At 40.5% G+C, this 21710-nt stretch overlaps 7 protein-coding genes across 7 annotated transcripts; 4 read left to right on the top strand and 3 right to left on the bottom strand.

Moving 5' to 3' along the window:
* Positions 1–1583: 1583 nt before the first annotated feature.
* On the bottom strand, positions 1584–2609 carry PCOAH_00022890 (Uncharacterized protein; the record flags this gene model as incomplete). Its single annotated transcript, XM_020059096.1, has 5 exons — positions 1584–1628; positions 1742–1785; positions 1961–2027; positions 2228–2319; positions 2501–2609. The coding sequence occupies 5 exons, from the start codon at positions 2607–2609 to the stop codon at positions 1584–1586; spliced, it is 357 nt and encodes a 118-aa protein (XP_019914339.1).
* Positions 2610–3201: 592 nt separating this feature from the next.
* Positions 3202–5778, bottom strand: PCOAH_00022880 (Uncharacterized protein; the record flags this gene model as incomplete). Its single annotated transcript, XM_020059095.1, has 1 exon — positions 3202–5778. One exon carries the CDS (start codon positions 5776–5778, stop codon positions 3202–3204), a length of 2577 nt encoding a protein of 858 aa, XP_019914637.1.
* A 731-nt stretch (positions 5779–6509) lies between these two features.
* PCOAH_00022870 (Uncharacterized protein) lies at positions 6510–7379 on the top strand (the record flags this gene model as incomplete). Its single annotated transcript, XM_020059094.1, has 1 exon — positions 6510–7379. One exon carries the CDS (start codon positions 6510–6512, stop codon positions 7377–7379), a length of 870 nt encoding a protein of 289 aa, XP_019914528.1.
* A 561-nt stretch (positions 7380–7940) lies between these two features.
* On the bottom strand, positions 7941–8522 carry PCOAH_00022860 (Uncharacterized protein; the record flags this gene model as incomplete). Its single annotated transcript, XM_020059093.1, has 1 exon — positions 7941–8522. One exon carries the CDS (start codon positions 8520–8522, stop codon positions 7941–7943), a length of 582 nt encoding a protein of 193 aa, XP_019914408.1.
* Positions 8523–10006: 1484 nt separating this feature from the next.
* On the top strand, positions 10007–11164 carry PCOAH_00022850 (Uncharacterized protein; the record flags this gene model as incomplete). The annotated part of the gene is made up of 2 exons (XM_020059092.1): positions 10007–10117; positions 10232–11164. 2 exons carry the CDS (start codon positions 10007–10009, stop codon positions 11162–11164), a joined length of 1044 nt encoding a protein of 347 aa, XP_019914698.1.
* Positions 11165–14942: 3778 nt separating this feature from the next.
* On the top strand, positions 14943–15967 carry PCOAH_00022840 (RNA binding protein; the record flags this gene model as incomplete). The annotated part of the gene is made up of 3 exons (XM_020059091.1): positions 14943–15104; positions 15286–15364; positions 15489–15967. The coding sequence occupies 3 exons, from the start codon at positions 15042–15044 to the stop codon at positions 15965–15967; spliced, it is 621 nt and encodes a 206-aa protein (XP_019914588.1).
* A 3039-nt stretch (positions 15968–19006) lies between these two features.
* On the top strand, positions 19007–20869 carry PCOAH_00022830 (PPPDE peptidase; the record flags this gene model as incomplete). Its single annotated transcript, XM_020059090.1, has 8 exons — positions 19007–19208; positions 19318–19377; positions 19541–19592; positions 19873–19962; positions 20115–20155; positions 20303–20394; positions 20567–20649; positions 20845–20869. The coding sequence occupies 8 exons, from the start codon at positions 19007–19009 to the stop codon at positions 20867–20869; spliced, it is 645 nt and encodes a 214-aa protein (XP_019914475.1).
* Positions 20870–21710: the final 841 nt, after the last annotated feature.

Here is a 21710-nt window from a genome sequence, read left to right as displayed (position 1 = left end):
AAATGCTTAAAAAAAAAAATGATACGAATAAATTTAGGTAATAATAATATAAGAAAATTGCAGGAGGGGGGGCGAAAAATGGAATAAAAAATTATGCTTGAAAAAAAAAATGTATACATATATATAAATATTATAAGCTCGGGATGATATATTTTTCTTATCATATGGAATTATTACCGACGCGTAGGAATATAAAAAATAAATTGCTTCTACGTATGTTGCATGGATGTATGTGGGCAGTAGGTAATATAACCCATACGCGCATATAATAATGGTGATGCTTTTCTTTTTCATTTTTGTTCAGCGCAACGGCGCTTACGCGGTACGAGTATTTTTTTTTATTTGTAATCCATTCGGTTTGTTATATTTTCTATTCTCTGATATGCTCTAAAGTTGAGCGCGGAGAGTGATATATGGCCCTGCTGAGGTGCATACGTTTTTTTTTTTTTTTTTTGGCCGGCATATTATGCCACGGCATAGAATCGCCAAATTGAGGTGAGCCTTTTTATATATAAAAAATTCCCTTTATCCTGCTAAAAAATATGCCGCTATACTAACAAAATTTTTTTTTGCATCCCTGGAGCATACACGGGGAAGCTAAACTTTTCTGTCATTACTCACAAAAGCAAACACAGATGGTGGTACTTCCCATTCCAAGTTCAGCCTTATTTTTGCTTTTTTAAACTGTTTCGGAATAGCGGAAAGGGAAAATATCACCAGGGGGGGTAGTCGGCAACTAAATGTAGGAAGAAAAAAAAAAAAAAAATTGACACGGCGTAAAAGATGAACTGTATTCCTGTTGGAAGAAAAAAAAATTTAGCAACAAAATGGAATCCTTAAATGGAATAAAACAATGTAAAGCGAAGCTGTTTCATCCCTTTATAGTAAAATTTATATAAGAATTGTGAATGGAAAAAGAAATTTCTTTTTAAGCTTATTTTATTTATTGTTTTTCTTTTTTGCCGTAAACAACATTTAGTTGACCCCCAAGACGCAGTTAGATAGAGGGAGTACTTTTTCCTGTTTGCTCTTTTGTGAGCGCTTCTTTATATATGAACACCCCCCCCACCTGTGGAGTGGTACGAAGTCACTTCCAATATGCAGCACAAGACGGGATCATATATATTCGTGAGTTGTTGCACATTGGAATTGTAGTGGTGGGTGAAGAGTCCATATAAGGCAGGACACAACTTACACGTGCCGTGCAGACCTTAGGTCTACATATTTACGCGCGCGGGAGGAAGACCCATGGTGGTAGGGGGTGCAGTGGTAGGAACAATAGTGGGAGATTCATTCCCCCCACATTTTCAAATTTATTGCCACATTGCTGTACAAATATTTTCTTCAAAGGGGAGAAAAAAAAGAAAAAAAAAGGAACTCTTCCTTTGTCGCTTTCCCGAACCATACCGCAAATTTCACTCGGTGGAAAAACTTTCATAAAATTTTACATGCGCGTCCACTTCATCTAGAAACTGAAAATGAAGTCGTTTCAAGTTGGCATAATTGTGTGTGTGCGCTGAGAAGAGCAGGGTTCATGTGCCTTTTTTTTTTTGTCAGCATATTTTACTTCCTTTTTTTTTTCATTATTTTTTGTGCTTTACCCTATCTAAGAACCTTTTCTGTTCTATCTGAGAAGGGGGAAAAAAATTGTTCAAATGTGTTCCTACGTGAGGTTATCGTGGAAGTTGGCTCGCCATTTATCCTGGGACCAAATAAAAATAAAACCTTTTGGTGGAAATACCGGTTCGAAGGAGTCCACTAGGTTGCGTAAAACGTCCGTCGCAGCTGCAAAGGGAGGAAGCGAATTTTTTTTTTTCTTTCATCATTGCGTTGGAAAGACAAAGTAAAAGGCGTAGTGGATGCGTGTCAGCTCCAGCTGTCCTTTTTCTTTCCTCCCATTTTTAAGAGCATTCCAATTGTAGTTTTGTGAGCTGAGATTTCTCTCAATTTTCCAAATTACAAATGTTTGAGGGGTCATCCACTTCATCCAAATATTTGTTATACAATTCGCCTGGCGGAACATCCTCCTGCAAATTGCATTTGCACATTTCAACGTTAAAGGTTAAATCACCAAATGGGGGTCACCATCTAAGTGCTCACTCAAACTAAGGTACAGTTGGCGCGGCATAAAAGTGTCTGCACGAACTGCACATGGTCATCCGTCCACTAAATTTGTAAATTCAAAATGCCCCATTTGTGCATTTTCCCAGGCGAAACTCTTCCTCACCGTTGGTTGGAGAATAATTAATGGGGTGTCCACGGATGCCGTCTCCCCTTTTAACTGCAACTTAAACGCTTTTTGCTTTTTATCATCGTACGCTTGTGGGGAGAAAAGGAAGAAAATTTAAGTGAATTGGCTTCTATGCATAGATTGGTCATAATATACAGCTATAACGGGCAAGTTTCCACGTTACACATGCATCAGCCAGCACCCAGTTGCTACACTAAAGCAACCGAGAAGAGGGATATCCCCCTCCTTCGTACCCTCCTCATTTCGTACATAGGTCTATATTCAAGTCGCCAGGCTGGTGAGTCTCTCCCCTTGAGAATAATAGTGCACATTGGCAAAGCACCCCGAAAAGGAAAATTTTCAAAATCGGGCCATTCATATTTTCGAGGGAGGTACTACACCAAATGGGGGCATGCGTATGTAGACAAAAAACTTACAGAGCATGTGCCCCACCACCCCTCCAAAGGTGAAACGTACAGAGACACAGTGATCGCACAAAATTGACACAAAAACAAGCCGTCAATAATTTAACGTCAAAGGGGAACTTCTTACGATTTAAGAAAGTTACATGAAATATTTTTTAAAAAAACACAAAAGATACGTACAGTTACAAATTAAAACGTGGGAACAAATTAAACAAAATGGGATCCCCATCGGTGTGTCCATTTGGGAAGATAACCAACGGGGGGGATGGAGGCAAAACGAAGGGGTGCTCCCTTCGCCGCTAATTAGCAGTGTATGTACAGAAAAAAAAAAATAATAATAAAATAACCAGCTGGGGGATCCACTGCTTTGCAGAAACACACCCCCATTTGTGCAAACCCTTTTCCTAGAGAAATGCAGAACATGCCTTAAATATGATCAAAATAGTATGCTTGTGATTATGCGTCACTTCGCAACATTCACATGTATGCATGCGGTGTGACACCCCACCTGCGTGGAGAGAACCTTCTCCGGTTCCCTTAACAAATTCAACCCTGCCCGTCCAGGACGTTCTGCCGAAGCGCCCCAATGGAGCCCAGCTTCTCCTCGTAACTCATACACCTCCAGGAATAAAACGGAATGGCAATTATGCTGTACCCCTTAATCAGCAAATAATTTATTTTAACTAATGTCTCCGACTTTACGAAATAATTATTGTTCTGAAAAATTTCATACGGATTGTACGACATGTCGCAAATTAGAAGGAGCTGTTTTTTTTCTGTCTTGGCGTCCCTGCCTTGGGCGGTACCTACCTCCCCCGCGTTTCTCACGTCAGAAGATTCAGCGGACTTATACACCTCTTCCTTGAGTTCATTGCGTAAACTCACTCCCCTTAAGAAGTCCAACTCGGTGCCTTGCCCCGGGGAGTAGAAAAAATCCTGCGGCTCCAAAAAGAGGTAAGCCACATAGTTGTCAAACTCGAACAGCGATATTGTGTATACGTCCTCCTTAAAGTACATCTTCACATTTTTCGTAAAATTTTGAACAATTCCAAATAATTCTAAAGTCAGAATTTTATTTGGCACCCTGTCCTTCATGGCGTAGGGGAAGGTATACACCAAGGGTGAGTTCTCCTCCTGTGGAGCGGCTTCTTCCTCCGCAGTTGCATCGAATCGGTGCCTACTTTTCCCCCATGGGGAGATACCCTTGTAAAAGTACTCCACAAAATTGTACACACTTTGGTCCTCCATAGGGTAGCCCACCTGTTGGTCCTTACCCTTCCTCCTTATCATCGCGTAATGCTCTAAGCATTTTTGGATTGACGACCTGTGCACATGCTTCACCTCAGCATTCAACATATTCAAAATAAAGCACAACACCAAGCTGTGATTATCCGCATTCTCAGATGAGTGGAAAATAGAAAAATAGCGCTGCAATAATTGTTCATAAAAATTGGTATCCTCGTTGATATAGAAAAGGCACTTCTTTCTCCCCTTGGCAGAATTGACGGAACTCCAATTTAAAAGTGACAAGTTCCATATGATTGGCGTTTTAAATAGAGAAGAAAATATTTTTACTAAGCAATTGAAATTTAAGTACTCTTTCGAAAGAATAATTTCTCGACTTATGCAATTTAAAAAATATTTCAACTTGTCTTCATACTCACTTACACAATTTTGTAGAAGCAAATTCACCAGACATTCAAATAGGTCTACATTCAAATGGCACACCGAATTGGGATTTATTTTCTGCTTCAAATTGTACCGCAGATAATGCTGTGTTATTTCTTCTTCAGAAAAAACGCGGCTCTTTATTTCGCTTCCACATGAATTTGTTTTGTTTAAAGTGCGCTCCAAAACTGGGAAGTAAAACTGGGAACTTCCCTGCATATCATGAATGGGACTGTACTCACTCGTAAGGTGGCCTAGTCGAAATGATTCCCCCCATTCGTCATCCACCGGTGGGTTGCCACCCTGAGTGCTATGTTCTGCCATTCTGTTACTAACCAAATCGGTAAGGAAATCATTCTTGTCGTCATTCCCGTTATCCCTCGATAAATGGGGAGATTTTTCACAACCGTGCAATGTGCCAAAATTTACCTTGCCGTTCAGGTGATTTTCCCTCCCATGAATAAACAAAAAATTTTGCACACAGGACAAAATTTGGTCATACTTAAACTCGATGTTGACATGATTCACGCAGTTAACACTGGACAGTATTCTGATCACTTTTATGGCAACGGGGAATGCTAAGTGGGACAAGTTCACATTGGTAACAAATTTATCAGTAATGTGGGAGTGAACTCCTAGCCTGTTTAACGAAATTGCGAACTCGGCCAGCTGAACATTATTTAATTGCAGAACGAACGCGGGAATTCTCTCCACAAGGAGGGAGTTTATGTCTTTATTTACAAAGTCGAACTTGGAATACACATGTGCAATTTTTACCAGCTGATCACCATTCAACTTGTTTTGATTTTTTACAAAAATCTCCACAGATGAGTACAATAGCATGTCTTTTTTAATGTCCAAGTAGGCAAGCGAAATTAACACATTGATCAAATTTTCCACGTCAAACATATGTAGCAAATTCAATGTTGCAATAGCTATTCGGTTAAACAGATTTACGTCTCTTATTTGCACTTTACAAAAACTTAAACTTAAAATAGATAAATTCTCAGGAGTTGCCAAGTTTATTTTGTTCAAAAACGAAATGGATAATGATGCATACAGGGGAATGTATACCAAATTTAACTTGGAACATAAAAAAGAAATATCACATATCTCTTTCATTGAATATTTGCATGTCTGTACAGATATCTGATGCAAGACGTTTTTTACCATATCTTCTTCTTCATTCAGCTTGTTGTTTATTTCCAAAGATTTTAACACCCTATAACAATCCTTTGCGTCAAATGAACCTATTTCACCGTTTATCCTCTTTTTAAACATTTCGTACATGGCTTTATTTTCGTTCGATATTCTTAAAATGTCGAATGCGTAATTGCCTAAGCTCTTCGCTGATAATTTTGCCACATCCCTCTCACTTGGCACAAACACGCTTCTCTTATGGCACCAGAAGAAAAGGCCCCTCCTTTCACTTCTGCCCCTTACACATTTTATCATTTTGTCACCTTAGAAAATTTTAGGACCTGCGCGGGCAGTTGCTACGTCTGATAAAGCTTCATTTTTTTCTATCTCTCTCTGATTGGTCTGCGATTGCTGCTTCACGAGGCAGCGAGTTGGGTTTTCCCATTTGGAAATGAAAAAATCGAGCCAGTGGAAAATCCTATGTGAGGACGAAATTATAAGTGAACTTCCAAGCAACGTGCACCCACCGGTGAACTTTCCTGCCTTGAAAATTTAAAAAAAAAAAAAAAAAAAAAAAAAAAAAAACTACCGCAGCGGGATGTGCCTCCTCAACGTTCGTTAAATTGGATTATGGCCCGCTTGATTAATCTGTTCAGAAGAGAACCATCAGCACTATGCGTTCTACATAAGGGCACATTTCGGCTATACTTCCTCATCATTGTGTTATCGCCTTTTCCATGCCACCAACGGTCGAACGATTACACTATGCCTGTTAGTAATTTTTTTTTTCCATTTTCTCCTCGTTAAGTATTGATTACATTTGAAGCAACCCTGATAACTATTTTTGCTATACTTTCCAATGCATGTACATTTGTATTGACGTACGCATGCGCCGCTTGTCAATAATGTTCTCACACCCGTTGACGAACTTTCCTTTATTTGTATCCCCACTCCATCCTAAGTTGGCAACCATGTAGAACGATTTTTACCTGACCAGCTAGCTTTTTTTTTTTTTTTTTTTTTTTTTTCTTGCGTAATTATTCCCAATGGCGGCGTTCAAACCTTACAAGTTCGTCCTTTTTGACAAAAACGTAAAAAATAGTAACTTGTACAAGCAGATAATTGCACACCTAGACTTATCAATTCTTTGTAAAGAAATTTATGTAAGTGAAAAGTTTTGCCCTTTCAAATACGAACATGTGAGTAGGAACAAATTAGTGTACTTTTCAGATCACAACCTGGTCGACAAATTGAAATGCCGCCCGCTCGAACGCAACAACGAGGAGCATCTTCGACAGTTCGCTTCCAGAGGTACGCAGCATGCTCATGACCGCACAGATGAGGAAGACAAATCTGAAGCAAAAAAACAGCATACCAACACGACGATAGGGGAACAAAGTGAAATGCCCAACAACATACTATATAAAAATGATGAAGAGAATATGAATCCCCTCGTAAGTTTTTTTACGTATGATGAAAAAGAAAAAGACGATTTTTTTAACACATTAAATTTGAACAGAAAATACGAGGTGGACCACATAAACATTTTGTCCTTGAGCAATTGTGACTTCATTGTTGATGCGCTTAGGAGGGAGCCATGCAAACAGAGAATTTCGATCTTCTGCCCATCTTACATAATTCAAGATGGAGGTGGCGATCGTGGTGACCATGGTGGTTCCCATGTAAATGGCGCCTCCGCCAACTTCGAAGGAAAGAAGAACGTTCCAAAAAGGCTTTCCGACTTTTTATACACCATCGTTAGCGACTTTCTTCCCCTCAATTACAAGCACATTCTTATGTCCGACCTCATCCGGGCCATTATTGTAAATTCTGAATTGTGTCAGGGACGTGAGAGGGAGGACGTGGAGGTTTTGAAATTCATGGACATGATGCAGATTATAGGGAAGACCGTATAATAATAGGTGGGGTTATTCCTCCTCCCTCAGTGTCTTCCCACCCTTTGTGTGACCACCCGTTGGGAGTTATGGTCATCCCATCGGAAGAACCTCCCACTGGGGTGTAAAAATATTTGCACTCCTCCGTTACCACAAAAAAGCCGCTTATGAAACCGAATTCGCGTGGCCATCTACTCACGCGCAACTTCCTCAGAGTAGCTGGAAAATCACAATTTAATTATGACAAAGGGGTACTGTTTTGTAAAGGCGTGAATTGAATACACTGAGTTGCACAATGTGGTTGCACAACGCGGCTGCAAAAGGAACCAAATGGACACGGCGCAGAACGAATGACCAAACGTGTGGGCAATGTTGGGTGGCCCCATGCGGTATGATTACATAAAAACTGGGGGAAACCCAAATGGACGTATAAAAAAAATAAAATAAATGAGCCACGCACAGAAGGGATATACTCACTGAGGAGTAAATACGCTCACAATAGGGAAGCCTGCAACACATGTAGAATGTGGACCCCCCCTTAATCATCACGCGTACAAATACGAATAAGCAAAAACAACGCAATCACTCCTCAGCCTCCTTCGAATCAATCAACTTCCATTTCTTTAAAACATTAATGAGGGTTTGTTCGGAAAAATTATCGCCGCCTAACTCGTCAAAGCCAATAATGGAATGCTCAGTTTTTCCATTCTGTATAAGCATCAAAGTAGGAATGCACCAAATTTTCAAACGCTCACAGAGAAAAGGAGACTTTTCAGCATTAATCTTAACAAAATTAATATGTAGAAATTTCTTGGACATGCTGATCAATTTGCTATCCAAGTATTCACACCTCCAGGTGGTATTCCTGTAAAAATGGCAACATACATTTTTTGAACTTTTACAAATTTCGAAAAATTCTTTTTCTGATAAAATTTCCTTATATATTCCATGTCCCTTTTTTAGCAAATTTAAATTTTCATTATGTTTATTTTTAAGTTCTTGTAATCTTTTATTTTTTATAAATTCCAGTTCTTCATCATTATCATCGTATATTTTTTTTTCCAGTTTTTCGTATCTCTTAATTTCCAGGTCTATTTCGTTTTCTTTATCGCGCAGGGCATCCAGGAGGTGCTTTTCTATGTTTCTCGTCACTTTGTTATTCATTTTTTGTTCCCCCTGTTTTTCTTCCGTTTGTTTGTGTACTTCTCTACTTGCGTTTGCTTGCGTCTGATTGCTTCTTCGTTGCTTTTCTTGCCGTGCGACTTTATAGGATGGCTTCCTTTTATTTGTTCCACACAAGGTAGATATGCGCAATGTGCTTCATCAAATTGTGTGCCTGACTTGGACTGGGGCCTCCCCTGCGCTTTGGCCAAAGTGCGCACGAACGCATGGGCTTGTAAAAAATTTGAAATATATTTTTGCAAACATGCGTACTTATACCCGCGCAAGTTTATCCTATCATGACAGCACAAACGTTTGTGAAGTCCTCCCCCGATGTGCAGTAATGTGAGCGTATGCAGTTCGGCGGTCTTGCGTGTGCCTAAGCGTTTAACGAGTGAAGTGACGGGCTGATTGGGTAGACCGACTGGGAGAGCAGCTTTCCCGAACGGCCTTTCCGCATGACCACGTACCTTGCCGTCCACACATGTCCAACGAACTCACCGAACGGAGGTACGAAAATAAAAAAAAATTTCATACGCGCATTTCCACCCCGCAGTTATAAAAGAAGTAAATTTCACGAATGTGGACTCTACCAAAGTGTTGGTCGGTCAAGCATACTTTCTAAGAAAAAAAAAGAAGCAAATTGTCAAGCATAGCCACAGTGCGCTACACGTGTTTGCAATTTTTTTTTCCCCCCCTAATATGCTGTGCCGTATTCCTATTTTACAAAACCAGGAGCCACAAATTGCCACAGGTGCTAGCCAGGTCCTCTCGTTCACTTTGCCTTGCGCACAATTTTTATCCAGGTGAAGGTGAAGAGGACATTTTTTTTTTTTTTTTTTTTTTTTTTTTGCAAACATTGCTTTTGCCCCTCCGCGCAAGTGCATGCGCCTACCTGTACGCGCGCTTGGGCCATGAGAACTGTACGACCTGTTTGCTGCGCATTTCCCAGAATGTATGCGTCCGGGTTATATGAGTGCGTTTTTTCCCCCCTCCAGAAAAGAATCCTGTCGTTTGGCCGTGGTCTATATTTTACTCGCGCTTTCCAAATTGTTCGCAGCAGCTTTCACATCACGTGCAGATTTTTTTTTTTTTTTACCATCTTGTCATTTTTAATTCACCCCCTTCTACTTTTTTTTTTTTACCTTTTACATTTTCTCCTTGGAAAAAACGAAGCAACGTAAAAGCGCGCCCCTATCGGATAAACCTTTCCCAAAAATTGTAATTTCTTTTTTTAACCGTTTAGAAAGGCAAAGCTTCCGAGTATAGGTGACGCTGAACTGGTATCGCTTTCGCTGCCAGTTGTGCTTAAATGTAAGAGCGCATACTTGTATACTTCCTTGTGGATGTTTGTATGTTCCTCTTTTGCGTATTCTTCGTTGCGTTTTTCCCGTTGTATGTATAAGCCTGAATAAGTCTAGCTGGTCCTTACTTTCCGTGTATCGCCTTTTCCATCCGCTAATCCACACGTCATCGATGCGAACAAAATGAAAGTCGAAAGTAACAAGAGCGACGTCAGCGACCCGTTCGCTGCATCCCAGATTATAGGTGATAAGCTGCTGCAAGGATGGACCTTGCTGAATGAGTGTTGCCACATGGTAAGAATGCGCTTGAGGTGAATGAACTAACGTGCCATTTGGTACGCGTGCATGGGAGATGCTTGCCAAGTTTATCCCCCCCACTCATAACCGTTTGCCCCCCCCTGACCGCAGTGCATGGTGACCCCCCTCATTAAACAGAAGAACAAAGAGGAGCGATTCTGTGCCAAGTGCAACGTATACATTGTTCCGGAAAAGGCACAAGGGGATGAACTACTGACGAACAAAGGAAACAGCAACATGGGTGAGAAGAAAGAGGTCGAAGGAGATTGCCAAAGGGATGTCCCACTGGAGGGTTCCCAAAATGTGGGTGCCGAAACGAACGCTGCAAATGTGGAAAACTATCATGATGCCTGCACAGAGAAGTACCCCCACGCAGATACATATGGAGATGCCTTTTTTGAGGAAAAAATGTCCCCCATAGAATTCATCAAGGAAATAAAACTCCAGCATGATGAATTCAACGAAATTTTAAACAAAAATAAAATCACAAAAGAAGAAACAGAAAATTTGATAGAGTATAAAAAATACGTAAAGGAAAGGTGCGGGTATGAGCTCGGCGAGTGGATGAACAGTAACAGAAGTTCCCTCAAGGGGGTGGAAATAAACAGTAAAAAAGAAAGCCAAAAAAAATCAACAAATTTAGCCAACAAGGATATCAATCCCAACGTGGAGGATAAAAAAAAAGACAAGTTTCAAAATACGGAAATGAAACATAACCATGCACATATACAAGGACACTCAAGTCAGAAACGGGAATATTTAAATAACTCTACACAAAAACGTCCAGACCTTATAATCTCGAAGGAGAATTATTTCCCTAGTGGAGGCATTGATTTTGACAAATATACAAATTATAAGGTAGACTTTATGATCCTGGACAAAGCTAAGGATACTTTCATGCAAAAGTTGGATAAGTACGTCGAACAGCTGAGCAGCTGTGACAGTAAGAGTGACGAAAGAGAATGCATCGGCCAAGTTGCCATTGTCGTGGATGTACTAGAAAGGTTAAACAACTTAAGGAGAAACATTCACATAGTGATTTAGCGGGAACATATAAGGGTATGCAAGTGTATGTTTATGTTGGGTAGAAAGTACACCAACCCCTTCAGTACCCTGCGATGGGTCCAAATTACCTACATGGTGCATACCATTGTAGGCCACCTTTTGTGACAACCGTTTTGATTACACATCGGTGTGTACACATTCAAAGTTGATTACTTTTTTTTGAAACGCTAGCAGGGAGATCCTGCCGTGTTGTCCATATCACCATGTAGCCATTTTTTTTTTTTTTACCTAAATTGAAAAAGAAATAGCTACACCGTTCTGTCCATTCATTGTAGCAACAGAGCGACCATTTTTTATGGACATTCGCTTAACGACCCTGCGGAGATTGCCAATTTGGGACGTGATATGAATACACACGGATGGTGTACATACAGAGGTTGCTCTTATTAGGCGTCTTGTATGCAAATGTATTTTTTTTTTTTTTTTTTTTCCAAATTGACGCTTTTCAATGCTGCATTTGTATGTACATTAATTTTTTTTAATTCACTTGCAGAAACCTTGGTGCACACTTTTTCCCAGCGTGAAGAAAACACCCTATACTGGGTGAAAAACATCTTTCATAAAGCGCAATCAAAGGAAAACTGCACAAAATAATGGGCAAACGGTGGGGATACACTTCCCCAATGTGCAACCTTTACACATTGCTCTTGCTTCCCTGATAAGCCAGCATTTTTTGTGACCAACAAGGGGAAAACAAAGTGGCTTGTTCTCACTCGTGGTAACACTAAATGGGGGTTATTCCCACACACGGCGTCACGAGTATTAAACCGTCCTACCACACGTGGCACACTTTTTCAATTTGTTTTCTCTGTTGAGGAAAGGTTTATTACCCTTAATGGGCATAATGCAAATTTTGCGTTTTGAAAAAGAGTTCCCCATTAAAACGGATGGGGAATGGTTACCTGTGGGGACGGACTTGCGCGGTTTTCTTTTCTTCCTTCCTTTGGGTGAAGAAACAAACTACATTTGGTGACCGTCCATTGGGTGTACTTCCCTTTGAACTGTGTTGGCACAAAGAGGAAACGCAAAAAGGGGCGTGCAATTAGCTTAATCGAATAGATGTTGCGAGGAGGTAAAAAATGTGGTTATACGAAAGGAAAAGTGGGACGGGGAAAATTATCCTTTTATCTAGTTATACGTCGAGTGTAGGGCGAATATGTGGGGCCTTCCCCCCTTTGTTACGCTTCCCTTTTTGCATACACGCCCGGGGGGTATACGTACTTACACATGCATGGATATATTTTATATTATGAACCATGTGAACCCTTCTGTTCGCCCCGTAAGCATATCCCTTTGGCGCATACACACTGAACGAACGCGAATTGCTGTGATGGCCTTCGGCCCATTTTTAACCCTCCCGAATCGTTATGGCCAAAAGTGGTCATACCTTTCTTTCGCGTTCATCTTCGCGCTGCGCCCCCCAAGAGGGGAAAACCGCTCCTTAGCAAGAATGGAAAAATGTAACCTTTTGGAAAATGCTCTCCTGAAGGTAAAAAGAAGGAACCTCCATTGGCTCTTCTTTAAGGAGGGGAAAAAAAAAAGGGGAGGGGCCCCCCTTTGGTGGTTCCGCCTTAATTTTGCTATGCCCCTTCACTTTGTCGTGCGTGAAATAATACAACGGCAAAAAAAGGGTATGCAAAAAAAAAAAAAGGAGCCCACCAAAAGCGTATATACTTATATGCACAAGGCCGGGCAAGAGGTGCGCCCGTCTCTCGACTTTTCGCATGCACCAAAGGGAACTCCATCGCAAAGCATGATACTTATAATACTCTTCCACACCCACCTGGTTGGTTATGCCCCCTTTCGAAATCATTAGCAGAAGCGGGTATTTTTTTTTATTCGTGCGGATATGCAAAACGGTAAGCGCCTGGCACCATGGTGGGCAGGATTACCTTTTTGAAATCGACCCTTCAATGTACTGTATGTACAGAAGTTCATATGAAAAATATACCGAACCATGTGCACGCGTATTTTCGTGGCACATTATAGCCTAGTAAAAATAAAACATGTGTTCTGCCTGTGCCTCGTGCGTGGGCATTTTTTTTACGTCGCGAGGTTTATTATTGCATATACTGCTATATATATACTTTGCACTTTTTTCTTTTTTCATTGCAAAATTGAAAAAAAAAACAACCCGGTTTTCGTTCACCACATTTTAGCGGTAATAATTACAGCACAAAATTATATATACGTACAATTATTCATTGGGTATGTATGCACTCCTTTTCACATCCTTCGCATTTTAGCGGCAATAAGAAAAAGCCAATGAACTGCAAAGCACAACAGCCATATGTACCAAAAAAAAAAAAAAAAAAAGAAACTGTTACGTTTATGTATACGTTTGTTTGTTTCTATATTTTTACATTTTATATATCGCCCCCTTGGTATTCCTCCATTTGCGAGAAAAAAAACGCTTTTCTTTGGGGAAAAATGAAATTGATAAAACGTATATATAAGATTATCTGAGTATCATTTCATGGGTTTACAAAAATACGTAGTACGTGCGTTATACATGCATATACGTACATCCGCATTGCTTCCGCGCAGTGCATACTGCATAAGCCACCCTTACGAACGAATGTTTGAATGCATATCAACTTTTTTTTAACCCCCTATTTAGTTACTAAACTTTTGGAATATAACCAAAATAGTGGCGGAAAAAACCAAAAAATCGGCTTGAAGCACTTTAAAAAAAAAAAAACGCCAACAAAAACAAAAAAAAAAAAAAAAAAAGCAAAGGAAAAAGGAGATTTAAAATAAATATATAAATAGTGATTAAAAGGAAAAAAAAAAAAAAGTTACAAACGAAATATTCGTATATAGAGTTACCTAATTAAAGAAAATCCTTGTAGCATTTTTTTTATTTTTTTATTATAATTAATTTATATAAACACTTTAAAGAGCAGATTAGGCCATGCTAAGCTTAAGAGGCCATAAAGCGTTTGATTAGCATATATGTAATATATGAACCATCCTACATTTACGTAAATAGGCTCACGCGCATACGTAAAAAAATTAAAAAAAAAAAAAAAACTCCCTAGAGGAAAAACAACCGAATTTGCGAAAATTCCAAATCGCGCAACCATTTTTTTTCCCGCTGTTTTTCACTTCCTAACAATACATAAATAACATACGCGAGAATTTCCGAACTCCCTCCGTATAATAGTATTTGCTGACACGTATACACGCCCCCCCGTTCACAATTTGGCGAGCAGCTTGAATTTTTACCAACCCGAAAAATCCATCGCAACAAGATAATCATTCACCATGGAAGATAACAGTAATGTAAGCCGCAAATTTTTTTTCTCCCCCATTTTACGTATTTATTTTGCGCAAATTGAGTGTTGTAATAGCATGAACTGGTCGTTCAATCAGTTTTGTGACGTGAACACACAGAATGGTTGCTTCTGTTGCATGTGCCAAGTGCACAAAGGCGCAAAATGCAGTTACGCTGTTCGTGCTGTGAACGTTGTGTGAACATGTAGAATTGAGTTGGGGTGTCGCGAATACGCGCCCTCGTCATTATGCTTATTTATTTTACATGAAAGGCGCTTCACGGGGGCGACCAAACGTAGAGAGAAAGAAAATATGGACGCGACTACGCAACCACAGAGGTGGTGTGCATGCCATGCGTATATTACATGCATACCACCTTCGAGTTTTTTTTTTTTTTTGCTCTCCTGGAGGTACCCCCCGTGCGTGCCTTTCACCCAATATGAAATATGCTAACATTTTCATTCACCCTTCCCTATAGCCATCCCTTCACTCCCCTGTACAACAGAGCCCAGGCAAGGGTTGTCGTGTTTACGTTGGAAATTTGCCCTGGAAAGTCACATGGCCAATTTTGAAGGCGCACATGAAAAAAGCCGGAGAAGTCGTCAGGGTCGACATTTTTGAGGACATGCAAGGAAGGTCAAAGGTGGGTCATCTGCATGTGTTGTGTGTGTAGGAAACTCGCACGGTGCGATATTTGTATTCGCCAAAGCGTGCGCTGAAGCAGCTTCCCAAAATTTTTGATCCCACCTGAGGCGTAACTCTACTCGTCCACCTAGGCACATGCACATTTTCCATGTGATGTAATTTCCCCCTTATCTGCGTAGGGATGCGGTATTGTAGAATATTCAACTTTTGAAGAGGCACAGGAGGCCATAAACACCTTAAACGACTCCAAGTTGGAGGGTAAGTCCAACCTGCCATTAGTTGTGTGAACTGCAGTTGCATATGTGACTGGTTCTTCATACATGCGTGGTGCATTATTTGTTCCGTTACACATTTGAGAACAACCCCCCTTGCGCCCCGCCAGACCGACTCATATTCGTCAGAGAGGATCGAGAAGAAAACTCGGGAAACTACCAAAAGGGCAGGTTCAACAGCGTGAGGAAGGACAAGTTGTACGGCCCCCGAGGCAGGCGCGATCTTGACTACAGAAGGGACTTTAGAAGGGATTACCCCCCCAGAGATGGATACAGAGGAGACTTCCGAAGGGAATTCCGAAGAGATGACTTTCCAAGAAGCCAATTTGGCATGTCCGGAAAGAGAAATTGCACCCTCATTGTTTACAACTTGCCACCCCAAAGCACCTGGAAGGAATTAAAGGATTTGTTTAAGAAGCACGGTCGTGTTGTAAGGGCAGATTTAAGAAATGAGGAAACCCCATCCAAGGAAATCACAGGAACGGTTATAATGGAAAGTGAGTACGACGCGAAAAACGCAATTGACGCGCTTAACTTTTGCAACTTCGACGGGTACATTCTGAAGGTCAACTTCGACAACACAGAGTAAAGGAAAAGACAGCCATATAAAATGGAGGAAAAAAACAGAAGCAGAAAAAAGAGAGAAAAGTCCCAACGAGAGAGATGCGCAAAAGAGAGAGAGAAGCAGAAAAATGCAAGAGAAGAAGGATTATATATATATATGTAGTAAGATATAGAAGTGTTACAAAGAGCAAGTGAAGAGAGAAGGGAAAAAAATGCCCCCCACTTTTTGCTGCATTTCATGGCGCGTTAGCACTGCGCATATGTGAGCAACTAACATATACATGTACTACTCCACACTCCTATGGGTGTTTTTACCCTCTGCTATGTAACGTAGTAAATCTTCTTGTGCAGTCCCAGTTTGAATGAACAGATCCACCACAACCAACACACCCTCATGTATACCTCTCCCTGTTTCCATGTATATGTATATATAAAAATAGATGTGCCCACGCTCCTATGCCATTTTATATGCGCACCTACATAATGCAGTTATGTGTATCTGTGTATATGTATACTGTGTGCATACGTGCGTATGTGCGCGCGTGCATGTGTGCCTGCATGGAGGAAATAGTCATTGTTAAGAGCCCTATGTTATATCTAAGCCAAAAAAAAAAAAAAAAAAAAAAAAAAAGACCAGTGTATTATGCATATATTCAATACGGATGGAAATATATATGTGGAAAAAAATATACTTTTTTAATTTCTCGCAACTCATATTTTTGTATTTGAAACTACTCAAAATTTTTAATCCATTTTAAAAAAAAAGAAAAACATGAAAAAATATAATCACCGGGTTAGACGCGATGGAGGAGCAGGTTATGGACGGGGAGTCCCCATTTTAGCGTCTCTGCATGGTTGTCACGTGGGGGAAGGATTAACCCATCGCCGCCGGGCATGTCCTACTGGTTGAACCTCTCCAAATGCGCATCGGAAGTGTGTGCCAATACGAACAAAACGGTGAAGGGTTCATATGATAAAACGCATTACAACAGTGCATCTACGTTTGGGAAAAAAGAAAGGAGAGGGCAGCAATTTAAAGGAGAAAAAAAAATATGCTGCAATGTTGTACCGTGTTGAATCCATCCTTTTGAAGTGTCCCCGGTGTGTGCGGCGCAAAAAATTGTCCAGGGATACAACAAGCCAAGCCTTAGCTCCTTTAGAAAAATCGACCTAAAAACCAAATGGACCAATGGGGGCAACTTCCAACCCCCGGTTATAAAAAGTGCGAACGAAGAAACTACTTTTTCCCGTGGGACGGGCGAACTTGCACATGATGCACAACCGTCTGCACGTCATGAAATATATTGTCCGTTAAATGAATTTTATTCTCTGTACCCGTCAGTTGTGACTTCCCCTTTGTGAGGAATTGCACCTTGGGGAGCCTCTGTTTAGAAAAAGGCGTATTATTCAGATATTGTACCAAAATGGGGAATACGCAGAATGAAATCTTTGGCAAAGTTGATCGTGGGGGATATGTATTTTGTCATTTTTAAAGGGACATGGATTGGCTGAACTTTTTGTCTCTCCTTCAAATGATCCTTAGCATGCACCTACGGATAGCCAAATGGGATTTTTCCCACTTGGGGGTTCTTACTCCCCGGCTAGCTTTCCCATTGGGAAGCGTCAAATGAGACCATTTTAATAGTTTGCTTAAATGAGAACGAAGCTTCTCTCCATCCGACAGGTGGGGGGAGCACAGTATAATGCACACTTGAGTCATCACAAAGGGTGAGAAAGAATAGTCCCTTCGAAAACATCTGACAAATTCGCGCATACACATGCGTGTGAATATATATATACATACAAACTTGAGTTTATTCGTAATGGGGTGTGGGTCCCACGCACAAGTTGTATGCCTGAACTAGCACGTGTGCAAAGTACTCGATTAAGCAGTTTTGATTAACAGGGGGAGAACTCACTAACGGTTGTGCCGCTAAGAAAAGGAAAGTTCGTACATGCGTAAGACGTTTGGATAATTTTCCGCTTGTCGCTTTATTTGCCCTCCCTAGGAATGAAAAGTTGGGTTTTTACTGGCACGTCAGACACTTGAAATGCTTACACATTTTAATTTTTTTCACTTTTCCCGTTTGTCCCACGTGGCGCATTCATCCACTTCTCCCGTTTTGCGTATTTTCTTTTTTGGTCTTTTCGCTCTTTTTTTTTCCAGTTTTTTTTTTCCGTGCCCTTTTTGCTCCAGTTTCCCTTGCGCCTCCATTTCCCGTGTGCGCCATGGCGAAAATTACCAAATAGCAGAAAAAAAAAAACCGAAAAAAACGGAAAAAAAATTAACAAAAAGGTGAACAAAAGGGTGAACAAAAAGTGTACAAAACGGGAAAAAAAAACAAAAAGGCAAAATGGTGACTTGCGAAGTGTAAAATAAAACAAATGAAAGCAAAATGAATAATATCACGAAGTAGCCAACCGGCAAAGTGGCAACTTTCAAAGCAGCAAAAAATCGAAACGGTGAAACACCGAAATAGCGAAATAGCGCAAAGCGATATATCGAAGCTTAGCAAACATAATAACAGAATGGAACAAAACGGAAAATGCTTCCGCGCAAGTTCTCTCCATATTTTTTTCTAATCCTTTGAAGACATCATTTTGTTTGTTTTATTTAAACATAAAAGGAAAATCATGGCAAAATGTAACATGAGAACAGCTTGACACTGATGGAAATAATTTTTTTTTTTTTTTTTTTTTTTTACGTTAATTTTTTTTAAGTGTATATAATAAGTGCAAAGGCGCAGCTGAACACTGTCACCTTTACTTTCCCGACCGTGCGTGTCTTCCCATATATACACGCAAAGACGCGCTCGCTTTTAACCTCCGTCTCACAATTGTCAATCCAAAAGGATCGTTCCCCCGCCTATGTATATTCCCACCTCATTGTGACGCCATCACAGCAGTATCGTATCTGGCATCTCCCCACACAGCCAGTTCCACCCGTTACGAAAAGGCAACCCGCAGGAAGTAACACAAGCCTCCAAGCACACAACAAACAACGCACAACTAACAACGCTTCAACACAACGCAGAACGCGTAGCAACCCACCCATTCCAGATCAATGAAGAAAAAAAATCGCGCCAAGGGAAAAGAGTACACAAAGAAAGATGACAAAAATGACGTGTCTGGGCATTACGAAAAGCGGGGTTCTCAGGAAAAAATCCCCCAGCCCGACTTCAATTCCAGCATGGTCTATTTAAATATATATGACTTGGATGCCGTTTCCAAGGTTGTGAACACGGTGGCCAGATCGATAGGGGCAGGTAATTTCTTCGTAAATATGCTCACGTGTATATATATACATATATATGTGTATATGTATACAGTTCCACTAATGCCACTCCCCCGTTTGTGGTGCCTCCTCCCTAACAGGTGCCTTCCACGCAGGCGTAGAAGTCTACGGGTATGAGTACTCATTCGGTTACATAGTAGGTAAGCACAAAGGCAGTCCCCAAAGATGCATGTGTGTTGAATCGTTTGGGTGCAGCGGTGGGGCGGTTGGAAAGTGCCCGTCTTCGCATTTTTCTTTTCATCATTACACATTCTCATATTTTCTTCACCTCCACGTTTTACCGTCCCCTTTTTCCCCCTATAGACGGTGAAACGGGGGTGACCAAAACGAGCGCCCGTTATCATCCCTACCACGTGTATCGTGAAAGCATCCCTATGGTAATTTACTATTTTGTTTTTCCCCAATTGTGAAACATGTCTGATGCGGAAAAAACGTCCACGCTACTTGGACATCTTCACCATTTCTTGCATGTGTTTTTTTTTTTCTTTTCTTTGTAGGGGTAAAGCACATTTTGAGAAGGACACTTTAAAGCGTCTCCTCGGGACTTATTCCTTTTTTTCCATCATACATTTTATATTGGTTTGTATCTCTTCAGCTAATCTCACGTTTCTTTTTTTACCTTCTCCTACTTGTAGTAATACTCCACTAACGAAGGACGAAGTAGACCTCTTGGTTGAGGTGATGAAACTGCAGTGGATCGGAGATACGTACGACATTTTGTCAAGGTATGGCCATTCAGGCAGAGAGAAAAAGTGCAGCTGGAAAGGCGAGGAAAATATCCCCATTGGGGGAACACTTACAGATATGCATATATGCATACACACACATGTGTGTTTGCCTACTCATCTCTACACACTTGCACAAACACTTCTCACAGGAATTGCCTTAACTACGCCGACTATTTCTGCAATTTGCTAGGTTAGAGCGATGCTTAAGATTATGCATACTTGAGGTGCATCCTGCATGCGTTGTCACGTTTGTTCCTCCAATTTATGTGAGATACGCGTACACCCCCCCCTCTTTTCTACCTCTCCATAAACGCTATATTTGTGCACCCTCCTTCAGATGTCGGCGGTATCCCCGAATGGGTCATGAGTTTACAAAAAAAAGTTACATGGGTAAAGTCAAATATAAATGTCGCTGCGTCAAAGTTGAAGGTAAGAAAATTTTTTGGCACGCTCCCCCTCTTGAGAGGATGCCTCCACAGATTGGTCCATACACATCACATTAGTGTTGAACAGATCTACCATACGTACCAATATATGTATGCCCATTTATACACACGTTTCCTTTTATCCCCCCTCTCCAAAAAAAAAAAAAAAAAAACAGGAATTAAACAAAGCTGCCGGAATACCAACAGTGATAAATTTCATAAAGAAAAAGTACAACGACAATGATGGCGACTACGAAGGGTAAAAGAGCATTTGCGCATTTAAATTTTCTTTTTTAAATTTAACCATACTTTTTTTCCTCATGATCTCCACCGCGTGCTGCAAAAGAAAAAAAATGAATAAAACAGAGCATGACCCCCCGCCCAATGCGACCACCACCAGAGATGCATTGGACCACCACTCCCACTTTCTCTCATTTTAAACCGCCTGTCGCAGATGTAAAGTGATTGTAAAGTCGTAGTGTTTAAATTTTAATAAATCTTAGAAAGGAAAAAAAGAAAAAGAGAATGCTAAACAATGTATTATCATTTTTTTTTTTCTTTTTTTGTCCTGGCTTTTTTTTGGTCATTTTTTTGCCCTTTTTTTTTTACCGCTGTCTCCGCGTCTTTTCCCACTTGTTGTTGTTCTGCGTTTTTTTTTGGCAGTATCATTTGTTTTAATAGATTTCCTTTTTAAGCCTATGATTTATCCATTCATAGACATGGACAAGTGCGCATAAATATTTTACGCAAAAATCATGTGTCTCTCCTTTTTTTAATGTGGCCCTTTTTTTGCCATTTTGTGTGTCATGCGTTGCGTTACGTTGTGTGTGCGCGGGTGGCCTTTTTTCTTTTCCGCTCTTTCCTTGTTTTCCGCCCAGGCCAACGCCAACTGTTGCCCATGAGTATGTATAAATATACATAAATACACATATATGTAGTTTATATATTATATGCGCATGCTTGCACGTGTATATAATACAGCTATACAGCTTGACAGAGGTGTATGCCCATGCGAACAACATTTGTCCCTTTCCTTGTCATCCTTTTTTTTTTTTATGTCGTCCTCCTTGTTACGATATGTAAAAAAAAAAAGAGGAGTATTAATTTTTGCATGCCTTTTGTTTACCCTCCCCTTCCTTTACCATAATTGGAAACTAAAAGGGGAAAATGACAACAAAGCTCTTAAATATGGAAAAGTTAAAAGTGACACAAAAAGTTGGGCCCGGTCTGACTTGGCCCGTGAGTGAGCGGGGCGGCAAAAAATAGAAGCAACAAAAATAGAGCCAACAATAGCGGAACGACAAGTTGGGAGTGCTCGCC

The sequence above is a fragment of the Plasmodium coatneyi genome, chromosome 8 (genome assembly GCF_001680005.1).
Source record: "Plasmodium coatneyi strain Hackeri chromosome 8, complete sequence".
Taxonomy (NCBI): Eukaryota; Apicomplexa; class Aconoidasida; order Haemosporida; family Plasmodiidae; genus Plasmodium; species Plasmodium coatneyi.
This window is presented reverse-complemented; position numbering and strand designations above follow the sequence as displayed.